The 20,677-nt window shown below is 37.6% G+C and overlaps 1 protein-coding gene across 1 annotated transcript in view; it reads left to right on the plus strand.

Moving 5' to 3' along the window:
- FAM186A (family with sequence similarity 186 member A) overlaps positions 1-19,927 on the plus strand; it is an 86,548-nt gene extending 66,621 nt beyond the window's left edge. The window contains exons 8-11 of the mRNA XM_052640547.1: positions 9,723-9,915; positions 12,304-12,455; positions 13,129-13,311; positions 19,906-19,927. Of these exons, the coding sequence (XP_052496507.1) occupies positions 9,723-9,915; positions 12,304-12,455; positions 13,129-13,311; positions 19,906-19,927 (550 nt within the window). The remainder of the gene's footprint in view (positions 1-9,722; positions 9,916-12,303; positions 12,456-13,128; positions 13,312-19,905) is intronic.
- Positions 19,928-20,677: the final 750 nt, after the last annotated feature.

Consider the following 20,677-nt stretch of genomic DNA (forward strand, 5'->3'; position numbering starts at 1 on the left):
ATTTTAAGTTTGGCATCATTTTAAAAATGTAAAAACTTTCTTTTCTATGCTGTAGAACAATTTAATGATAAAATTAGCTGTTGTTTTTATATTTGACAGATTTTACCTGTGATACTATATGAACTTGGTGCTTTTGTGGGAAGTCCTTTGACAATTTAATTTTTATATGGCAATTAAGTTTGTTTATAATTATTGAAGATTTTGAAGACCTAAGTGACATGATGTGACCTGTTTTGGTAAAATCATTTAAAAACTGAAATAGATAGATCAACATTTCACAATATTTAATTTATACACATAACTTTAATCCCATCAAGGATCAATTCATTCATTTTTCAGTAAGCTCTTCTTTACTATTTAATGTTATAATGATCAAATCACCAACAATGTCTAACAAGGAATTACATACAGACAGATGAACAATTCCATAATAAAAATGCCTGAGTCAAGAAGACTGTAACATTGTATTGGAAAGAAAATGTAAACTATAATAATATAAATTATTTTTATAATAATATAAATTATTTCTTTATTATTATAAAGAAATTTTTGTAGAGCCTCTGTAAGTAAATATTTCATATTTAAATATGAAAATACTGTTTTAGAGTTATATTACCACATGATCAGTATTAATATACCTGAGAAGAATGATGGAGAGGATATAAAATTATACCATGTGCTGATAATGAAACATTTCATTTCCATATGTATTGAAGAAAGTTCTTAAAGATACTAAATGTGGTAGTGATAGATAGATAGGATTTAACTTATCATTTAGTTCATCATCAACATTTAAATAATATGACAGGGACTGAGTTAGGCCCAGGGGGTGGAGGGTGGAAGGATACAAAAATGGATAAACCATATCCCTGCCTCGAGGGCACTCAAAGTCTCCTCAGAAACAATCACACAAACAGATGACTATATAGAATGAGGTGGAAAGAACAATGATGGTATATCACCAACTCTATACAGAAGACTGAGCAGACACAAGAGTTAGGTGAAGCTTCTAGGCCTTCACACTTTTGAATTATGTCTCAAAGAACTATTAAGATGATTTTGAGAGAATGGCATTGAAACATGTATACTATCATGTAAGAATCGAATCGCCAGTCTATGTCCGATGCAGGATACAGCATGCTTGGGGCTGGTGCACGGGGATGACCCAGAGAGATGTTATGGGGAGGGAGGTGGGAGGGGGGTTCATGTTTGGGAACACATGTACACCGTAGTGGATTCATGTCAATGTATGGCAAAACCAATACAGTATTGTAAAGTAAAATAAAGTAAAAATAAAAATTTAAAAAAAAAGAGTCATTAAGGCAGCAAAGGCAGAGAGTCTAGCAGAACAAAGAAAGGAAGCAAGAAGCACAGTGTGTGTATGTGTGTGTGTGAAAAGAGTAATTGTTTCAAGGAATGATGCATTATATCCACATAAGATGGAGGCAAATTTAAATAATAAATCTTTTGTGTGTTCTGATTGCTTCACCAACTGGCCATTCCTCCACCTCTCTCCCTCTCCTTGGGCTTCTCTATCCCCTGAGACACACAATAATAATGAAGTTAGGCCAATTAATAACCCTACAAAGGCCTCTAAGTGTTAAAGTGGAAGGACGAGTCTCAAGTCTCTCACTTTAAGTCAAAAGCTAGATTATGAATGAACTTAGCAAGCAAGGCAAGTTGAAAGCCAAGAAAGGCTGAAACCTAGGCTTTTTGCACCAATTAGCTAAGTTGTGAATGCAAAGGAAAGTTCATGAAGGAAATCAACAGTGCTACTCTAGTGAATCTTACAAATGATAAGAAAGATAGTCTTATTGCTGATGTGAAGAAAATTTTAGTAGTATGGATAGAAGATCAAACCAGCCACAACATTCCCTTAGTGGAAAGCCTAATCTAGACGAAGGCCCTAATTCTCTTCAATTCTGTGAAGGCTGAAAGAGGTTGAGGAAGCTGCAGAAGAACATTTAAATCTAGCAGAGGTTGATTTATGATGTTTAAGGAAAGAAGCCTCTTCATTACATCAAATGCAAGGTGAAGCAGCAAGTGCTGATAAAGAAGCTGCAGCAAGTTATCCAGATACAGCTAAAATAATGAAGGTGGCTACATTTTAAAAAAGCAACAGTTAGAACTGGACATGGAACAACAGACTGGTTCCAAATAGGAAAAGGACTACGTCAAGGCTGTATATTGTCACCCTGCTTATTTAACTTCTATGCAGAGTACATCATGAGAAACGCTGGGCTGGAAGAAGCACAAGCTGGAATCAAGCTTGTGGGAGAAATATCAATAACCTCAGATATGCAGATGACACCACCCTTAGGGCAGAAAGTGAAGAGGAATTAAAAAGCCTCTTGATGAAAGTGAAAGAGGAGAGTGAAAAAGTTGGCTTAAAACTCAACATTCAGAAAACGAAGATCATGGCATCTGGTCCCATCACGTCATGGGAAATAGATGGGGAAACAGTGGAAACAGTGTCAGACTTTATTTTTTGGGGCTCCAAAATCACTGCAGATGGTGATTGCAGTCATGAAATTAAAAGACGCTTACTCCTTGGAAGGAAAGTTATGACCAACCTAGATTGCATATTGAAAAGCAGAGATATTACTTTGCCAACAAAGGTCTGTCTAGTCAGCCAGTTCAGTTCAGTTCAGTTCAGTCGCTCAGTCGTGTCCGACTCTTTGCGACCCCATGAATCGCAGCACGCCAGGCCTCCCTGTCCATCACCAACTCCTTGTGTTCACTCAAACTCATGTCCATCGAGTCAGTGATGCCATCCAGCCATCTCATCCTCTGTCGTCCCCTTCTCCTCCTGCCCCCAATCCCTCCCAGCATCAGAGTCTTTTCCAATGAGTCAACTCTTCGCATGAGGTCGCCAAAGTACTGGCGTTTCAGCTTTAGCATCATTCCTTCCAAAGAACACCCAGGACTGATCTCCTTTAGAATGGACTGGTTGGATCTCCTTGCAGTCCATGGGACTCTCAAGAGACTTTTCCAACACCACAGATCAAAAGCATCAGTTCTTCAGCGCTTAGCCTTCTTCAAGGCTATGGTTTTTCCAGTGGTCATGTATGGATGTGAGAGTTGGACTGTGAAGAAAGCTGATTAAAATATTACTGCTCATTGACAATGCACCTGGTCACCCAAGAGCTCTAATGAAGATGCAGAATGATTTTATGATGTTTTCATGCCTGCCAACACAGTATTCATTCTGCAGCCCACGGATCAAGGATTAGTTCTGCCTTTCAAGACATTTAAGTCTTATTATACATTTAATAAGGTTATACAGTAGCTGCCATAGATAATGATTTCTTTGATGGATCTGGGCAAAGTCAGTTGAAAACCTTCTGGAAAGCATTCACCTTTCTAGATGCCATTAAGGTCACTCTAGAATTTGCCTGGCAGTCCAGTGGTTAAGAATCCACCTTGCAATGCAGGGGATGCAGCTTTGATCCCTGGTCAGGGACCTAAGATCCCACTGCAGAGCAACTGAGCCTGCATATCACCACTATTGAGCCCACGTGTCACAACTAGAGAGTCCATACACTGCAACAAAGATCCTGCCTGCTGCAACTAAGATTCGATGCAGCCAGAATACATAAATATTTTATTTAAAAGATCATTCATGATTCATAGAAAGAAGGCAAAATATCAACATGAACAGGAGTTGAGAAGATGATTCCAGCCTTCATGGATGACTTTGAGGTGTTCAAGACTTCAGAGGAAGAAGTAACTGCAGATGTGGAAATAGCAAGAGAACTAGAATTAAAAGTGGAGCCTAATGATGTGACTGGATTGCTGCAATCTCATGATGAAACTTGAACAGATGAGGAGCTGCATTATGGATGAGCAAAGAAAGTGGTTTCCTGAGATGGAATCTATTTCTGATGAAGATGCTGACAAGATTGCTGAAATAACAACAAAGGATGTAGAATATTACAGAAACTTCATTGATAAAGTAGTAGCAGGGTTTGAGAGGACTGACTCCAATTTTAAAAAGTTCTACTGTGGGTAAAATGCTATCAAATAGCATTGCACACTACAGAGAAATCATCCATAAAAGGACAAGTCAATGATATGGCAAACTTCATTGTTGTCTTATGTTGAGAAATCACCAGGGCTTCCCTGATAGTTCAGTGGTAAAGAATCTACCTGCCAATGCAAGAAACATGGGTTTGATCCTTGATCCAGTAAGTCCCACATTCCTTGCAGCAACTAAGCCCATGCACCACAGCTATTGAGCCTGTGCTCGAGTCTGGGAGCTGCAACTACTGAGCACACACGCTGCAGCTACTGAAAGCAGAAAGCTCTAGAGCCCACGCTCAGGAACAAGAGAAGCCACTGCAGTGAGAAACCCACGCACTCCAGCTAGAGAGGAGCCCCCTGTTGCTGCAACTAGAGAAAAGCCCACGCAGCAACGGAGACTCAACACACCATAAATAAATAAAATTATTTAAAAAAAAAAAAGAAATCACCAAAGCCACCCAAAACTTCAGCAGCTACTACTTAATCAGTCAGCAATCATCAGCTCTGAGGCAAAACTCTACCAGCTCAGATGGCAGTTAGCACTCTTTAGCAATAAACTGTTTATTTATTAAAAACTGAAATATAGTTAATTCAAAATGTTGTGTTAATTGTAAAGTGATTCAGTTATACATATATATGTATGTATATATATATATATATATATTCTTTTTCAGATTCTTTTCCATTATAGGTTATTACAAGAAACTGAGTATAGTTTCTTGTGCTGTACAGGTCCTTGTTGTTTACCTGTTTCATAAATGTGTGTAGTGCAGTTCAGTCACTCAGTCGTGTCTGACTCTTTGTGACCCCATGGACTGCAGCACTCCAGGCCTCCCTGTCCATCACCAACTCCCAGAGCTTACTCAAACTCATGTCCATTGAGTTGGTGATGCCATCCAACCATCTCATTCTCTGTCATCTCCTTCTCCTCCTGCCTTCAATCTTTCCCAGCATCAGGGTCTTTTCAAATGAGTCAGCTCTTCGCATCAGGTGGTCAAAGTACTGGAGTTTCAGCTTCAGCATCAGTCCTTCCAATGAATATTCAGGACTGATTTCCTTTAGGATGAACTGGTTGGATCTCCTTGTTGTCCAAGGGACTCTCAAGAGTCTTCCCCAACACCACAGTTCAAAAGCATCAATTCTTCTGTGCTCAGCTTTCTTTTTAGTCCAACTCTCACATTCATACATGACTACTGGAAAAACCATAGCTTTGACTAGATGGACCTTTGTTGGCAAATGTGTATATGTTAATGATGTGTATATGTGTAAATGTGTATATGTATGTTAATCCCAAACTACTAATTTATCTCCCCCACCCCCTGGTTAACCTTTTAGTAGCCGTAAGTTTATTTTCTATGTCTGTAAGTCTATTTCTGCTTTGTAAATAAGTTTATTTGTATCTGTTTTCTTTTTTTGGCCTTCTCTGACTAGGAGTCCAATCCATGCCCTTTGTAGTAGAAGCACAGAACCCTAATCACTGGACTACCAGGAAATTCCCTGTATTATTTTTTTAGATTCCAAATATAAATGATATCATATGATATTTATCTCTCTCTTTCTGACTTAGTTCACTTAATATGATCATCTCTAGGTCCATCCAAATGCTGCAAATGGCATTTCATTTATATATATATATACACACACCACATCTTTATCCATTCATCTGTTAAAGAACATTTAGGTTGCTTCCATGTCTTAGTTACTGCAAACAGTGCTGCTATAAACAATGGGTGCATGTATCTTTTCAAATTAGAGTTTTCTCTGCATATATGCCCAGGAGTGGGATTGTAGGATCATGTGGTAACTCTTTCTAGATTTTTAAGAAAACTCTGTATTGTTCTCCATAGTGCCTATAACACCTATACCAATTTACATTCCCATTGACAGTGTAGGAGGGTAGTAATAGTTTTATATCCAAATCTTAGTCATATTCTCTCTTTCATGTCAGGAAGAGTTTGGTTCAAATTTCTCGTTCTAAACGTCTCTAAGATTTTAATGTGCTGACTCAAATTTGTAAAACTGATAATGTAATGATATATACTTCAAAGAATGATTGTGACGATTAAATGAAATAATATATTTTAAACTATTAAAATGTTTTATTTAACATAAAATTTAAAATAGAAACAACATCTCCAGCACAATGATTGATGCATAGTAGATGCTCAGTAAATGTTAAAGCACCTTCCTTTGAATCATAATTCTCTATCAAATACTATAAAATATTTATTAGAATGAGGGCAGTATTTTATCAATATAAGTACAATTTGCTAAAAGAGTGGGAACAAGTGGTAGGAAGAAATGAACAAAAATGTTTCTAGATAGAAAATTTTAAATAATGAGATACCTCAGTGGTTGCTACTAGACTGGGTAATTAGATATTGGATTATATTTTAAAACACATAAACAATAAAATCTCTAAGTTTGAAATGAAACTGCAAACTTTTCCAAGTAGGGACATATAATTTCAATAAGGAAAAACTACAGGAAAAATCTAAAAGACTGTGAATAGAGAGAAAAACGGCAGGAAAGATTTGATGTGGAAAATAAGACTTATTGGGAAGATCTAATACATAGCATAGTGATTACAGTCAACAACACTGTATTTATAGGGACTTCCTGGTGGTCCAGTGTTTAAGAACCCACCTTCCAATGCAGGGAACACAGGTTCAATCCCTGGTCCAGGAACTAAGATTCCACTTGCAGAGGGGAAACTAACCCGGTGCTCCGCAACTAGAGAATCTCAGGCACTGCAACCAAGAGCCCATGCACTGCAATGAAGACCCAGTGCAACAAACAAAACAAAACAAAACTATGTTTGTAAACTTCAAAGTTGCTAAGAGACCAGATCTCAATTTTTCTCATCACAGGAAAGAAATGTGACATGATAGAGGGATTAACTAACACTACAGTGGTAATCATATTGCAGTATATAAATGTATCATCAAATCAACACATTATACACCTTAAACTTAGTTTAAATTTATATCTCAATTTTATATAAATATCAGTCAGTTCAGTTCAGTTCAGTCGTTCAGTCGTGTCCGACTCTTTACAACCCCATGAATCGCTGCACACCAGGCCTCCCTGTCCATCACCAACTCCCGGAGTTCACTCAGACTCACGTCCATCTAGTGGGTGATGCCATCCAGCCATCTCATCCTCTGTCGTCCCCTTTTCCTCCTGCCCCCAATCCCTCCCAGCATCAGGGTCTTTTCCAATGAGTCCACTCTTCGCATGAGGTGGCCAAAATACTAGAGTTTCAGCTTTGGCATCATTCCTTCCAAAGAACACCTAGGGTTGATCTCCTTTAGAATGGACTAGTTGGATCTCCTTGCAGTCCAAGGGACTCTCAAGAGTCTTCTCCAACACCACAGTTCAAAAGCATCAATACTTTGGCGCTCAGCTTTTTTCACAGTCCAACTCTCGCATCCATACATGACCACTGGAAAAACCATAGCCTTGACTAGACAGACCTTTGTTGGCAAAGTAATGTCTCTGCTTTTCAATATGCTATCTAGGTTGGTCATAATTTTCTTCCAAGGAGTAAGCGTTTTTTAATTTCATGGCTGCAGTCACCATCTGCAGTGAATACCTCAATTATAAATATACACAGTTGCTTATATCTCAAATCCATATGAAATATGGTCATTAGAATGCTACCCAATTGCTTAATTGAGAACACCTTTATTTATAGGAATGGATGTGATAGGAATTTGGTAACACATGGAGAAATGATGCAGGAGATGCCTGTGTATGATTACATGTGATTAAAAACACATGTATCACAGGGAACTATGCTTAATATCTTGCAATAACCTATAATGGAAAATAATCTGAAAGAGACTATGTAAATACATTTATAATATTTATACTATTTATACACATGTATATATATAAATAACTGAATCACTTTGCTGTGACACAACATTGTAGATCAACTATACTTTTCAATAAAAAAACTGGGAAAAAACACATGTAATAAATATGATCATAGAAGTAGAAAAATAAAAATCACCTATGGGATATGAGGGGCTTCCCTGGTGGCTCATAGGTTAAAGTGTCTGCCTGGAGGCTATTGGAAAATTAATTTAAAATGAAATAATTTAGAAAGCTAATATATTTAAGTATTAAATGATCCATATATACAGTACATTCTATACTATTAATTACAACCTGTAAAGGAGACCTAAATGTTATTCCCTTCCCCCCACAACCTCTCTCTATATATGTATGGCATGTGTGGCAGTAAGTTGCTTCAGTCATTTCTGGCCTGACTCTTCGCGACCCGCCAGGCTCCTCCGTCCATGGGATTCTCTAGGCAAGAATACTGGAGTGGGTTGCCACACCCTCCTCCAGAGGCTCTTCCCCACCCAGGGACTGAGCGTGTGTCTCCTCCAGCTCCTGCTTGCAAGCAGATTCTTTACCACTGATCCACTGGGGAAGCCCCTCTCTATATGAAAAGCACATTCATTCAGAAAAACATCTTCAGTGTGTTCCCATGGCCCACCTCCCCCTAGATCCAAACACCACAACACACCTTTTTCTAAGGCCTTTCATAATCCAGCTGTTTCAGTCTTATCCTCCAATATGTATCCTTTCACATATCTGCGGTCTAAAAAGTTCCATACTATTCACCACTCCCAAAATATAACTTTCATCATCTTGCCTGTATTTATAGTATTCCCTCAATCTGGAATTCTTCATTCCCCTTTTCTCAGACTTTAGTGGCTGTAAGGTTTACCTGAGATTTTGTTTAAAATACAGATCCTGAAGCCTACCACCAAGCTTTTTTATTCAAAAGGTCTGGGGAGGTACCCCATATTCAACAAGTACCACCCTCCCTCCTCCCCACAAGATGAATCAGTCCAGGTGATTAGGGTCCACACTTTGAGAAATATCGGTATTGTGGAAAGAAAGATCTGGGTTTGCTTCCTAAATCTGTCATTAATTAATTATGTGACTTTTGAAAATTTGTTCAGATTCCTTTTTCTCCCTGTAGAATGGGGATGGAAAAAAACTATCTAGGCCCAAATGTTGTGGCACAAAAAACAGAGAGTACTACATCCTCCAGATTGTATTCAAATTTTCCTATGGAGCCTTCTTTATTCCTCTTGTTAGAATTAATTATGTTTTCCTGTTAGCTCAAACAGATCAACTGCTATTTAGCATTTATTTCATTATCTGACATAGTTAATTTTTATGAGTCTTCTAACCTGGCTTGTAAGTGTTTTGAAGGCAAGGACAGTCTTTTTCAAGGTATTAAATACCTTCTATATGTCTTATATATATCACTACTAAAATATTACTGTATTTTAAGAGAAGGCAATGGCAGCCCACTCCAGTACTCTTGCCTGGAAGATCCCATGGACGAATTTTCCATCCTGGGAGGCTGCAGTCCATGGGGTCACAAAGAGTTGGACACGACTGTGTGACTTAACTTTCTTTAAAAAATAATAAGCAATACTACTGTAACACTAAAAACTCTGTGCGGAGTTAAGTAAATATTTGACAGTCATATAGAGTTTTGCAAGTTTGGTCACATAGGGAACTAGATGATGGTCACATTAAGCAAGCCTGCCACCCCTCTACCATCTCTTCTTACTAAGGATGAGATGAGAATGGGAAGTAACTGAGGCCAGGTTAGCTGAGTTAGCGTCAGAAATTTTATCAACCTAATTCTTGTTAATTTTTCCAAGGAACAACATAATTAAACGATTACTAGCCATCCAGGATACTGGAAGAAGTTATGAGACCCAGAACCTCTACATAATGCTGAAGAGGATTGATGATTATCAAAAAAAGGTGATGCAGATCTGGACAGAGAAGCAGAATTCTCTAGAGCAGAAACGGAATCAGTGCCTAAGGAAAATGATGTACTTTTTCAGCCAGGTAATCTGTTTTCTACTCCCTCTCCCCAGTCTGTTGTAAGAAAAGTGAAAGGGGCAGGTTTTGAAACTATTAATAACAGTTCCCTAGAGATACCATGTATATTAATGCCCTGTGCTGCTGTTAACATATTACAAATTTCATGGCTTAAAAACAACAGAAATGTGTTCTCTTACGGTTTGGTTCCTTCCAGACCCTCTGAGGGAGAAATTTTTTCCAAGCTTCTCTTCTAGACTCTGGTGGCTATAGACAATCCTTGGCTTGTCGTTGCATAACTCCAGTCTCTGCCTCTGTCTTCTCCGTGGCCTTCTGTCCAGTGTGTTTTTTGTTCTTTTCTGTTATAAAGCCAATGTATCATTGAATTTAGGACCCATCTGATTAAACCAGGATGATCTCATCTTGAGATCCTTAACTTAATTATATCTATTGATGGTGGTGTTTAGTTGCTCAGTTGTGTCAACCCTTTTGCAACCCTATGGACTTTTGCAACCCAGAAGAGCTTGCCAGGCTCCTCTGTCCATGGGATTTCCCAGGCAAGCATACTGGAGTGGGTTGCCATTTCCTCCTCCAGGGGATCTACCCAACCCAGGGATTGAACTCACGTGTCTTGCATCTCCTGCACTGGCAGGCAGATTCTTTACCACTGCGCCACCTGGAAGCCTGTAAGAATGGGAGAGACTTCCAGAAATGCTCAACTCCTTCCTAGTCAACCCACATTTACCAGCCTCTAGGTATGAAACCTCTTGAAGTCATTGCTCTCCAACTGATTCTTAGTGTTTACTTCTTTCCTCAAAACTATCAGAAAGCAAGTTTTAATATCAAGCATTTACAAAAAAGGAGATAAGAGTTAATTAACTTGCTTACATAGTACCAGGCACAGAAGATCCTGTTAAACTCTGACATTCACCCAGTGTGAATGGGTGAATTCACTCTGATAACCAGCAGTATTGCTTTTGGAAGTGATAGTGACCTTCCAAAAGTTACAGAGCTGAGATAAGAGTTCTTTGCTCTGGAATTACACGCTGCCCTTACTTTCTCCAGCATGCAGCTCTGCAAAGTTTTTGGAGTTCTAGGAATATTTTCTATTTGTACATCATTCTGTTTCACTAAAGTAATTAATTAGCAAGATTAGCTTACTTGCTACTCTAGAAGGTACAGAGAAACTTCTTATTATAGACATGTTGTGAAGTTTTTAGAAGTTACTTTTTTTTGGTTGTGCCACACAGCCATGTTTCCCAACCAGGGACTGAACCCAGGCCTGGAATGAAGGCCGAGAATTCTAACCACTAGGCCATCAGGGAACTGTCCAGAAATTACATTCTAGGTTACAATATATAAATATTAAAACTCTCGCACCTTAAAAATGGATATTCTTGATAGTTCTGGGTTTGGAAAATATGACCAAGGTAGATGGAGTAAGGCACGATGAATTGGCAATGTCATGGGCTGTCTAACAGAAATGACAATGTCTAGGGCATTTCAAAAGATGAATAAAGGTCTGGGGTCAGGAAAGCTAGAATCTAGGTAATGAAGTAGGTATGACGCTATTAAGAAAGGAGAGGGAAAAACAAAAGGAATAAAAGGGTAGAAATGCATAAATACCTTACACGGATGCAGAATTGTGGTCCAGAAGTTGGTTCTGCTACCAGACTGGCTTTACTACATACTAGCTAAGAGACCCTGGGCAAGCCACTTAAATTTTCTGAGCTTCATATCCCCATATGTAAGACAAGGATAATAATGGCACCTATCTTATAAGACTGTAAATATTAAATGAAAGTGAAAGTGAAGTTGCTCAGTCGTGTCCGACTCTTTGCAACCTTTTGGACTGTAGCCCCACAGGCTCCTCCATCCATGGGATTTTCCAGTCAAGAATACTGGAGTGGGTTGCCACTTCCTTCTCCAGGGGATCTTCCTGACCCAGGAATCAAACTCGGGTCTCCCACACTGCAGGCAAGTTAACGTATAGAAAGCATCTGACAGTCAATGTTAGCTATCATTACATTTGCACAGTGCTTCTTCACAATTTGTGAAGTTTTCCAAACATATTATGCAACTCTCACAACAACCTTGTATTATTATTCTTGTTTTAGAAATGAGAAGAAAGAGGTGCCAATGAAATTGGCAACTAACCCAAAGTCACAAAGCTAGGAAATGAGAGAACTAAAACTAGAACTTAAAGCAGGACCATGGTCTTTATATGTTAATGGCTACCAACTCTGAAACTGTGTGTTGGAGGTGGGTACTGATTGAAGAGTGCTCAGAGGAAGGGAGAAAAGGCATGGAGAAAGAGAATTTGGAAGAGGAAACTAGGGCCAGCTCAGAAGATCATCCTAAAGACTTTGGCCATTTCTTTTCATGATTTCCTCTTTCTGATTTATTTACTTTTAGCTTCAAGAGATATATAAACTGAATCTCGATCAACCTACCCCTTTGGTCATTGAAAAAAAGCAAATACCTGCCTCTACCAAATCTGTTCAACAGCCATGTTCAAAGCTACTGAAAGAAGAGAACAGGAAGTATAACATTCTCAATAAATTTAGGTGTGTGGTAGGAAAGACTGACATTAAACTTTCTTTGGATAATAAATGGAACCTAATACTTTTTTTTTTCTGCCCAAGAGATTCCCCTTCTCCACAGTTATGATATGGTGCAGTGGATATTGGTGGTGCAAGTATTAATCTTCTTAGCTAGTCTGCAAAAGGCTTATTTCTACTTAAAACTTTAACATCTAGTTTTGAGTTCCTTTAAAAAATGAAGTTGATTCTTCCTTAGTAAGAAACAAATTATTTCAATATACACAATGAAGAAACTTAGAAACATTTTCTTAAAAAAAAAAAAGGTAGAAACTTTGGGAAAGAAAGGGAAAAGATTGTTGTGGAGGTAGGGCAATAGCCTGAATATGGAATGCATACTCCATGAAGCTTAGAAAGTTGTTTAAAATGTATTAGTAGATAAAGTCATGGAAAGGCAACTTTCAGGAAAAAAAAAAGTTATTTCTGCAAATTCTGCTTTTTTAATCCATCTCTCAGTTGAAGTGATCATAACTAAAGTTCCTCAGTGCCAGTGGGAGCTCTATAGGACAGGTGGAAAGGGAAGAACAGGGAAGCTCTATCGGTGGTGGTGAAGAAAAGGAAGGATGATAGGAATTATATCTTGAATGGCTTTGGAGCTCAGGAGAGTCTGACGCTTAAGGAGTGCTCTCTGATTCTCTAGAAAAGACGACCAACTGCAAGCCATCTGGAATGCAGATCTATCCACTTCGAGTTACCCAATAACAGAGAAGACATCAATGCATTCACTCTGGGCACAGCTGGGTGGGTACCCAGATATTCCTATGCTGCTTCAGTTAGATGTTCAGTCAGCCTTCATAAGATCTCTTACATGTATTCAATCAAGGTAAGTTAAGGACTGGGCGAACTCTGATAATTGGGCCTTTGGTCGTGTACCTTTTGTTTCCTTAACTTGACTTACAGCACGAGGAAGTTACCAAAAGTAGGTTCTTGGTGTGACATCAAACTCACACCAGTTATAAAAAAGTACCCATAAATTCAGCATTAGTCTTTTAGTGGCTCTTTTCATGGGCCTATTGGAATAATATAAACAAACAAACAGGCAAAAAAACAGTTATAATATGGCAAAACTTAATCTAACACTAGATCAGTCCACTTTTGAATTCCACTTAGGGATTTATTGTTGAAAATACCAGAAAGACCATTGTAAAATGCTTTTGCTCACTTCATGCTTCAGCAACATGACCTTAAATTCAGTTGTCATATCTAGGCCCAATCTGAAGGAAATTCAGGGCTTATATCCCAGGATACACTAAATACACTTGGAAACAATAAGTAAGGTGGTAGTCATGTGGTTCCACGTTTCCAAATTCTGTTAAACCAGATTTTAAAATATCATTGGAAATCATTCCAGTGGAACTAAAGAGTTTTAGAGTCTGCATTACCTCTTTCAGGAAAGGGAATTATTTAATGTTCTAAACCAACAATTTAGAAGACTGAACTTTGTAGCCTGAAAGAATCTGTGGTAGCAGTCTCATTTATTCTGGTGAAATCCAAGTCCTGGGGTAAGAAGAAACAGCATCAACTCATAAATTTGTTTAGGTGGCAGATACCATGAAATAAGACACTGAAAATTTTACTATAATAAAGTAAAATAATAGCAAAAACATTATGTAATCTTGTTGCTGCTGTTCAGTCACTAAGTTGTGTCTGACTCTTTGCAGCCTCACAGACTGTAGCACACCAGTCTCCTCTGTCCTTCTATCTCCTGGAGTTTGCTCAAACTCATGTCCATTGAGTTGGTGATGCTCTCTAACCTTCTCATCCTCCGCTGCCTCCTCTACCTTTTGCCTTCAATCTTTCCCAGAATCAGGCTCTTTTCCAATGAGTTGGCTCTTTGCATCAGGTAGTCAAAGTATTGGAGCTTCAACTTCAGCATCAGTCCTTCCAATGAATAGGGTTGATCTCCTTTAAGATTGACTAGTTTGATTTCCTTGAAGTCTGAGGGACCCTCAAGAGTCTTCTCCAGCACTACAATTTGCAAGCATCAGTTCTTTGGTGCTCAGCCTTCTTTATGGTCCAACTCTCACATCTATATATGATTACTGGAAAAATAATAGCTTTGACTATACACATCTTTGTTGTCAGTGATGTGTCTGCTTTTTTAATACACTGCACCTAGATTTGTCATAGTTTTCCTTCCAAGGAGCAAGTGTCTTTCAACTTCATGTCTGCAGTCACCATCCACAGTGATTCTGGGGCCCAAGTAAATAAAATCTGTCACTGTTTCCACTTTTTCTCCATTTACCATGAAGGGATGGAAAAAGATGCCATGATCTTAGTTTTTAGAATGTTGAATTTCAAATCATCTTTTTCACTCTCCTCTTTCACCCACATCAAGAAGCTGTTTAGTTTTTCTTCACTCTCTGCCAGTAGAGAGGTATCATCTACGTATCTGAGGTTGTTGATACTTCTCCTGGCAATCTTGATTCCAGTCTGTGGGTCATCCATCCCAGCATTTCACATGATTTACTCTGCATAATTCTGCATGTAAGTTAAATAAGCAAGGTGACAATATGCAGCTTTGTCATATACTCTTTTCCCAGTTTTGAACCAGCCCATTGCTCCATGTCTGGTTCTGTTATTTCTTGACCCACATACAGGTTTCTCAGAAGACAAGTAAGGTGGTCTGTTATTCCCATCTCTTTGGAAATTTTCCAGTTTGTTGTGATCCACACAGTCAAAGACTTTCATGGAGTCAATGAAGCAGAAGCAGATGTTCTTCTGGAATTCTTTTGCTTTCTCTATGATCCAACAAATGTTAGTAATTTGATCTCTGGTTCCTCTGCTTTTTCTAAGCTCAGCTTGTACATCTGGAAGTCCTGGGTTCATGTCCTGCTGAAGCCTACCTAGCTTGAAGTATTTTGAGCATAATCTTACTAGTATCTTGTAATTAACACTATCCTTGCACCTACCATGTATTGTAATCACCTTATTACTTACCTTCCCTGATTTTAGACAATATATTTTAGGGAGATTAGCTGCTTATTGTGTTCAGCTGCTTCTCTTTTTGCTCTGCCTTTTGCTTTACTTTCAAAAATATTCACTACTTACTATGTGCCAGGTACTATAAATGAGGCACTGAGATACAATATGTGAGAAAGTTTCAAGAGACCATGGATGCCAGGCAGAAGGAACAATATGTGAAAAAATTCAGGACCAATAACATATTGCTTCTTTTACTTTATCTCATAAATTTTTAAAATTAAAAATATATACAAACAGAAACCTCCCTATCCCCCCAGTACCCTTTCTTCCTGTTTCCCACAGGGGTGACTGGGATTAAAATTTCTCTTCCTGCCTTGATGTGTTATGTGATGCTTAGAGCTAGTGTCATCTTTGGCAACCCTGAGGTGATAACCACGGGACCAAAAAGACAATACACCAAGAATTATAGAGGAGGAAGATAAGTAAAACCCCATCTTTGATGACATTAAGTTACTAGAGCAACCCTGAGTACACTTGCCCCTGGCCTTTTTGTTAGACAAGCAATGAATAACTTCTTAGCTTCAACCATCCTTAGTCAGGGATTCTGTTACAGCTCAACAACATTACTGACTTAATTAGTTTATATTTTATCTCCCTGAGGAAAGCTTTTCCTAATCTTCCATATTGCCATCATGTGCCATTTCCCCAAATTCCATAATATCCTAAGCTTATTACTCTATCATTGTATTTACCATATGTATTATAATGATCTGTTTATGCATCTGTCTCTTTGTATCCCAAGAGGTCTGACATTTTGACCCATTAGAAATATTAAAAAAAGTTCAATGTTGAATGAATGAATACATATATGTTTCTGTCTCCAAAGAGGTAACAATCAAAGTAGGGGATGATAAGATACTGATGAATTACAAAAGATAGCAACTATCAGAAGAACATTTTTTTTTTAATTTTAAGAAGTTTTCATTTATTTATTTATTGGCCATGCTGCATGGCTTGTGGGATCTCAGTTCCCCCACCAGGAATTGAACCCAGGCCCCTAGCAGTGAAAATGCCGAGTCCTAACCACTGGACCTCCAGGGAATTCCCAAAGGAACAGTTTTCAACAATATATAATTTGAAATATTTTCATTAAAAATTTCAAAAATATATAAAGCATAAGAAAGTATAACAAAGAAGATAAATTACTTTCGACCTCTGCCATTCAGGGATAATACTGCTGCTAACATTTTGCTATATAAACTTCTATTTGAAAAGCAAAGTTGTATTATTCTATTAAGGTATAATTTTTTTTTTTTTTAACAAATGAGGTTAGGAGCTGTTCAAAAATCACAATCTTTAGTTAGCAGCACACAGACTCTAGGGAAAATGAAGCAAAAGGGTAAGCTAAGAAGAAAACATAAGAAACAATGGCATTTTTATTTGATTCATTTAAATGCAGTGGTATCAGTACATATTTACCATATATGAGAGTAATACCTATTATAGTCCAAAATTTGAATTTATAAAAACAAAATGCAACTTTAAGAATTTTATCACATTTGTCTAAGAATGGTTTATACAATCTGATGAACACTTACTATGAGCTAATCCTAAAAACAACAGCAAGACCTAGTTTAACCCAAACTTTGTTATATGAATGACTGAAGAGAATTTTATTCCAGGTAATGATTTCTGTTTTGGGTTTCATTATTTATTTGTTTCCAGGAAATAATTTCTAACCACACTATGGGATGGTAATATTTTATGATTCCAACTAAATACTGATTAGAAAACTGGGTTCACATTAAAAATAAAATTATAGCTTGCCTCAAGAATGCTAAATAAGCCAGACTATCATTAATTAACTAAATAATTTCTATAAAAATATTTATTGAGGGCCTATTATTGCTAAGTACTAAGCAGAGGCCAGGGATGTTAGAATAAGTGAGACATAACTTTCTGTACTTTTGGGGTTTATATTCTAATGGGAGCTATAGAGAAGTAAATCAACAGTTCCAATACCATATGATTAAGTGGTAAGTGATGGGGAAAGTGCTAAATGTTTTGGAAGGACAAAGAAGTATTCAACCCAGACAAAGAAAAAGTGCCAGAGAAGTTTTCCTAAAGATATGCACAATTAAGCAAAGATTTAATATCAAGAGAAAGATGGGTGATAAAGGAGGAGGAATGGCTGTGCTGGAGAGAAGGAATGAGGTCTTTTGAGGAAAATTGGTCAGCCTGGTGAGACTGTTATGTACAAACTCGAAGTGTTAAGATTAGAGAGGTAAGTAGGGTCAGAGAAACCACGAAGGTGTTTGTAATCCATATTAGGTTCCCCGGACTTTATCTAGAGGGCTATTAAAGTTGTTTCAGTATTTATTATTGATATTTCAGATTGCAAGAAACATAGTAATATTAAAAATCTGCATATGCAGAAATAAAATATGCTCTTTACAAAAGAAAAGAAAAACCCAAAAAGCAAAACTTAAAAATATATAGTACAAACACACATAAAAGTGAATTTCTCCATTGTACCCCTAACCAATGACCTTTTTTTCCTTCATGTGCCAGAGAAACCATGATCCTGAATATGGTGTTAATATTTCTACACATTTGGCTTTGTACTTAAAAACATAAACACATAATTGACCAAGGTGCCCAGTTAAATCTGCTGTTTTTCTCTACTAATTTCTGCTCTAATTTTTATTATTACTTTTCTTCTGATTATTTTGGATTTTGTTTGCTCCTCATTTTTTAGTTTCCAAAGGTGGAAGCTTCTTTCCTAACATGTGCACTCAATGCTATAAATTCCCCTCTAAGCACACTGTTTTGCTGCAGCTCAAAATATTTGATGTTCCTATTTTCATTTTAATTTAGTTCAAAATATTTTAAGATTTCTCTTGAAAAGTCTTCTTTAAAGAAAATTCACTTATACAGTATTCCTGTGTGCTGTCTACTTTTTCATAACATCCTTAGCATATTAATCATAGTTAATTATGATTGTAATTATCTTAACTACAATATCATTACTGTACCTTACTCTGGTTCTGATGCTTGTTCAGCCTCTTCAAACTGTGCTTTTCTTCTAGTGTGCTTTGTAAGTTTTAAATTAAAATCCAGACATGATATATTAGGTGAAAGGAACTCTGGCAAATAGGCCCCTAGTGGTATGGTAGTGAAGTATGGGAGAAGGGGAAACATTTTACAGCTCTGTGATTAGGTCTCATCTTTTGGAGAACCTGTACCTCTGGACTGTGAACTTTACCAATGCTTGCCAGTACCCCTGACCCTTACCTCACCTTAGATGGGACAGGATGGCTAGGGCTGACTGGAGTTGGGTATTTCCTTCAAGCAGGTTAGGCCCTGATAAAACTCCAGCGTGTTAGACTTTGGTAAATAGTTTCTCTTGAGGGTAGATTTGTTAAGAAGAACAGAAGGCTCTGCTCTACTTCAGAATGGTTACCTTCCCCAGTCCTCTGGGTTAAACAGGGGATTTTTCTCCAATCTTCACTGTCAGGATTTAGTAGAGTTTCTGGAGGTCCCATTGACTAGGTCCTCTGGATTTTTTAACTCTCAGACTTGTTCATACTGAGCCTCCAACCATTCATCAGTTACAGTTTAAGGTTTTCTACCAGGCACTGGTTCCTGCAGAAGCTTCTGCTCATGAGCTTCTGATTTAGCTAAGCTGTAATTCTCTATCATCTGTCTCTCCAATTTGGGGGCAGTGGTTTGCCCTGTGACCTCACTTCTCTGAAGAATCAAAGAAGAGTTGCTGATTTTTAACTTTGTTCAACTTATTTGTTAAGACCGAGAGGTAACTTCTAGCATATATTTTTCAAAAAATTTCCATGCACTTACTTTTGGTTGCAAAAATGGACTCATGTCAGACACACCTTTTAACCTACTTTGTGTTTCACTTAACGTGAATCTTTGAAATTTTTCTACATTAATATAGACTTACAGCATCACTTTTATTGTTTATATGATATTTATTATGTAGGTCTATCATAATTTATTGAACAGTTCTTCCACTGATAGAAATTTGGATCTTTTTCAACATTGCAAACAATGCTGCAGCAAATATCCTGGTAGAGGTTTGTATATTTATATGAAGATTTCCCTATGAAAATCCCATAAAATCATTTTTTTCCAATTACAAAGGTAATGAATATTCATCATAAAAAATCTGGAAAACACAGACAAGTCTATGCCTAGAAATAACAACCATTGTCAATATTCAGGCCATGTTCTAACTTTAGGTATAAGAATACTGTCTAATAAATATAAACTACTGTCAAGTCCTGCTGTTCCTGATTTTATCCTGGGAGACATTCTGCCTTGTTAAGGTGACTTTTGTATATATGGCTTACATATTAATTTTTCTAGTTTAACTTTGATTTCTGGAGGCACTCAATTTCCCTATGAATCATCTGTATTCCCACAAATGTGTTCAAAAGCAACTTGTAATAAGTTTTTCTTGTCTTGTTTCCAGGTTTAAGAAGATTCCCAGGTGACTGTAAAATTAAATACAAGTATGTTGAAAGTAAATTTCAACATTTCAGTAAAATGCCTATTTTGCTCTTTCATGTATATACATTGCTTTGCCTATCCTATGCTTTTATTTCTGCCTATAGTTCTTCAGGCTAAACACCTTCATTTCCAGACTACTACCATTCAAGAAAGAATATCTTCTGCTCTAAATTGCTGGAAACACAAAGCTTAAAGGTAGGCTTCAAGCTTTAAGGTAGGCTGTTACAAAATGATCCCTGGTGTAATGACAAAGTGGCACAGTATACCTCCCATGCCAACCTAAGCCTAAAGATACCTCAGAAACAAGAAATGAATGGGTGGAAAAAAAAAAATGAAAATGAAACCAGCAGAAATCCCTGGAGGGTCAGGAGATACTTACGATTTGATAAAGAAGGGAGATAGAAGCCCTGGACAGAGGAGGGCCAGGCTTCCAACATGGAGAGTAGATCTGGGGAGAAATCTTGAGTTGGACTCTTTTCTATCCACCACTGCCCAGAGTAGATCACTACCTTTCCCATCAGCTCTCCTACAATACCAGAAAGTAGGTTCACAGGGGAACACTACTGGAAAGTTGGATTGAAAAAAACCCAGTAACTTCTGATTCAAGAAACAAGCATCAAAGGGTTTCCTCCTACCTTTCCTCATAGGCTTTCTCTTTACCCAGAGGGCTAGACAAATACATCTTTAGAAAAGAACAAAGCCTTGGATATAGAGAAGTTCGCCAAGGGGCAAAG

This window comes from Budorcas taxicolor, chromosome 5 (genome assembly GCF_023091745.1).
Source record: "Budorcas taxicolor isolate Tak-1 chromosome 5, Takin1.1, whole genome shotgun sequence".
Classification (NCBI taxonomy): Eukaryota; Metazoa; Chordata; class Mammalia; order Artiodactyla; family Bovidae; genus Budorcas; species Budorcas taxicolor.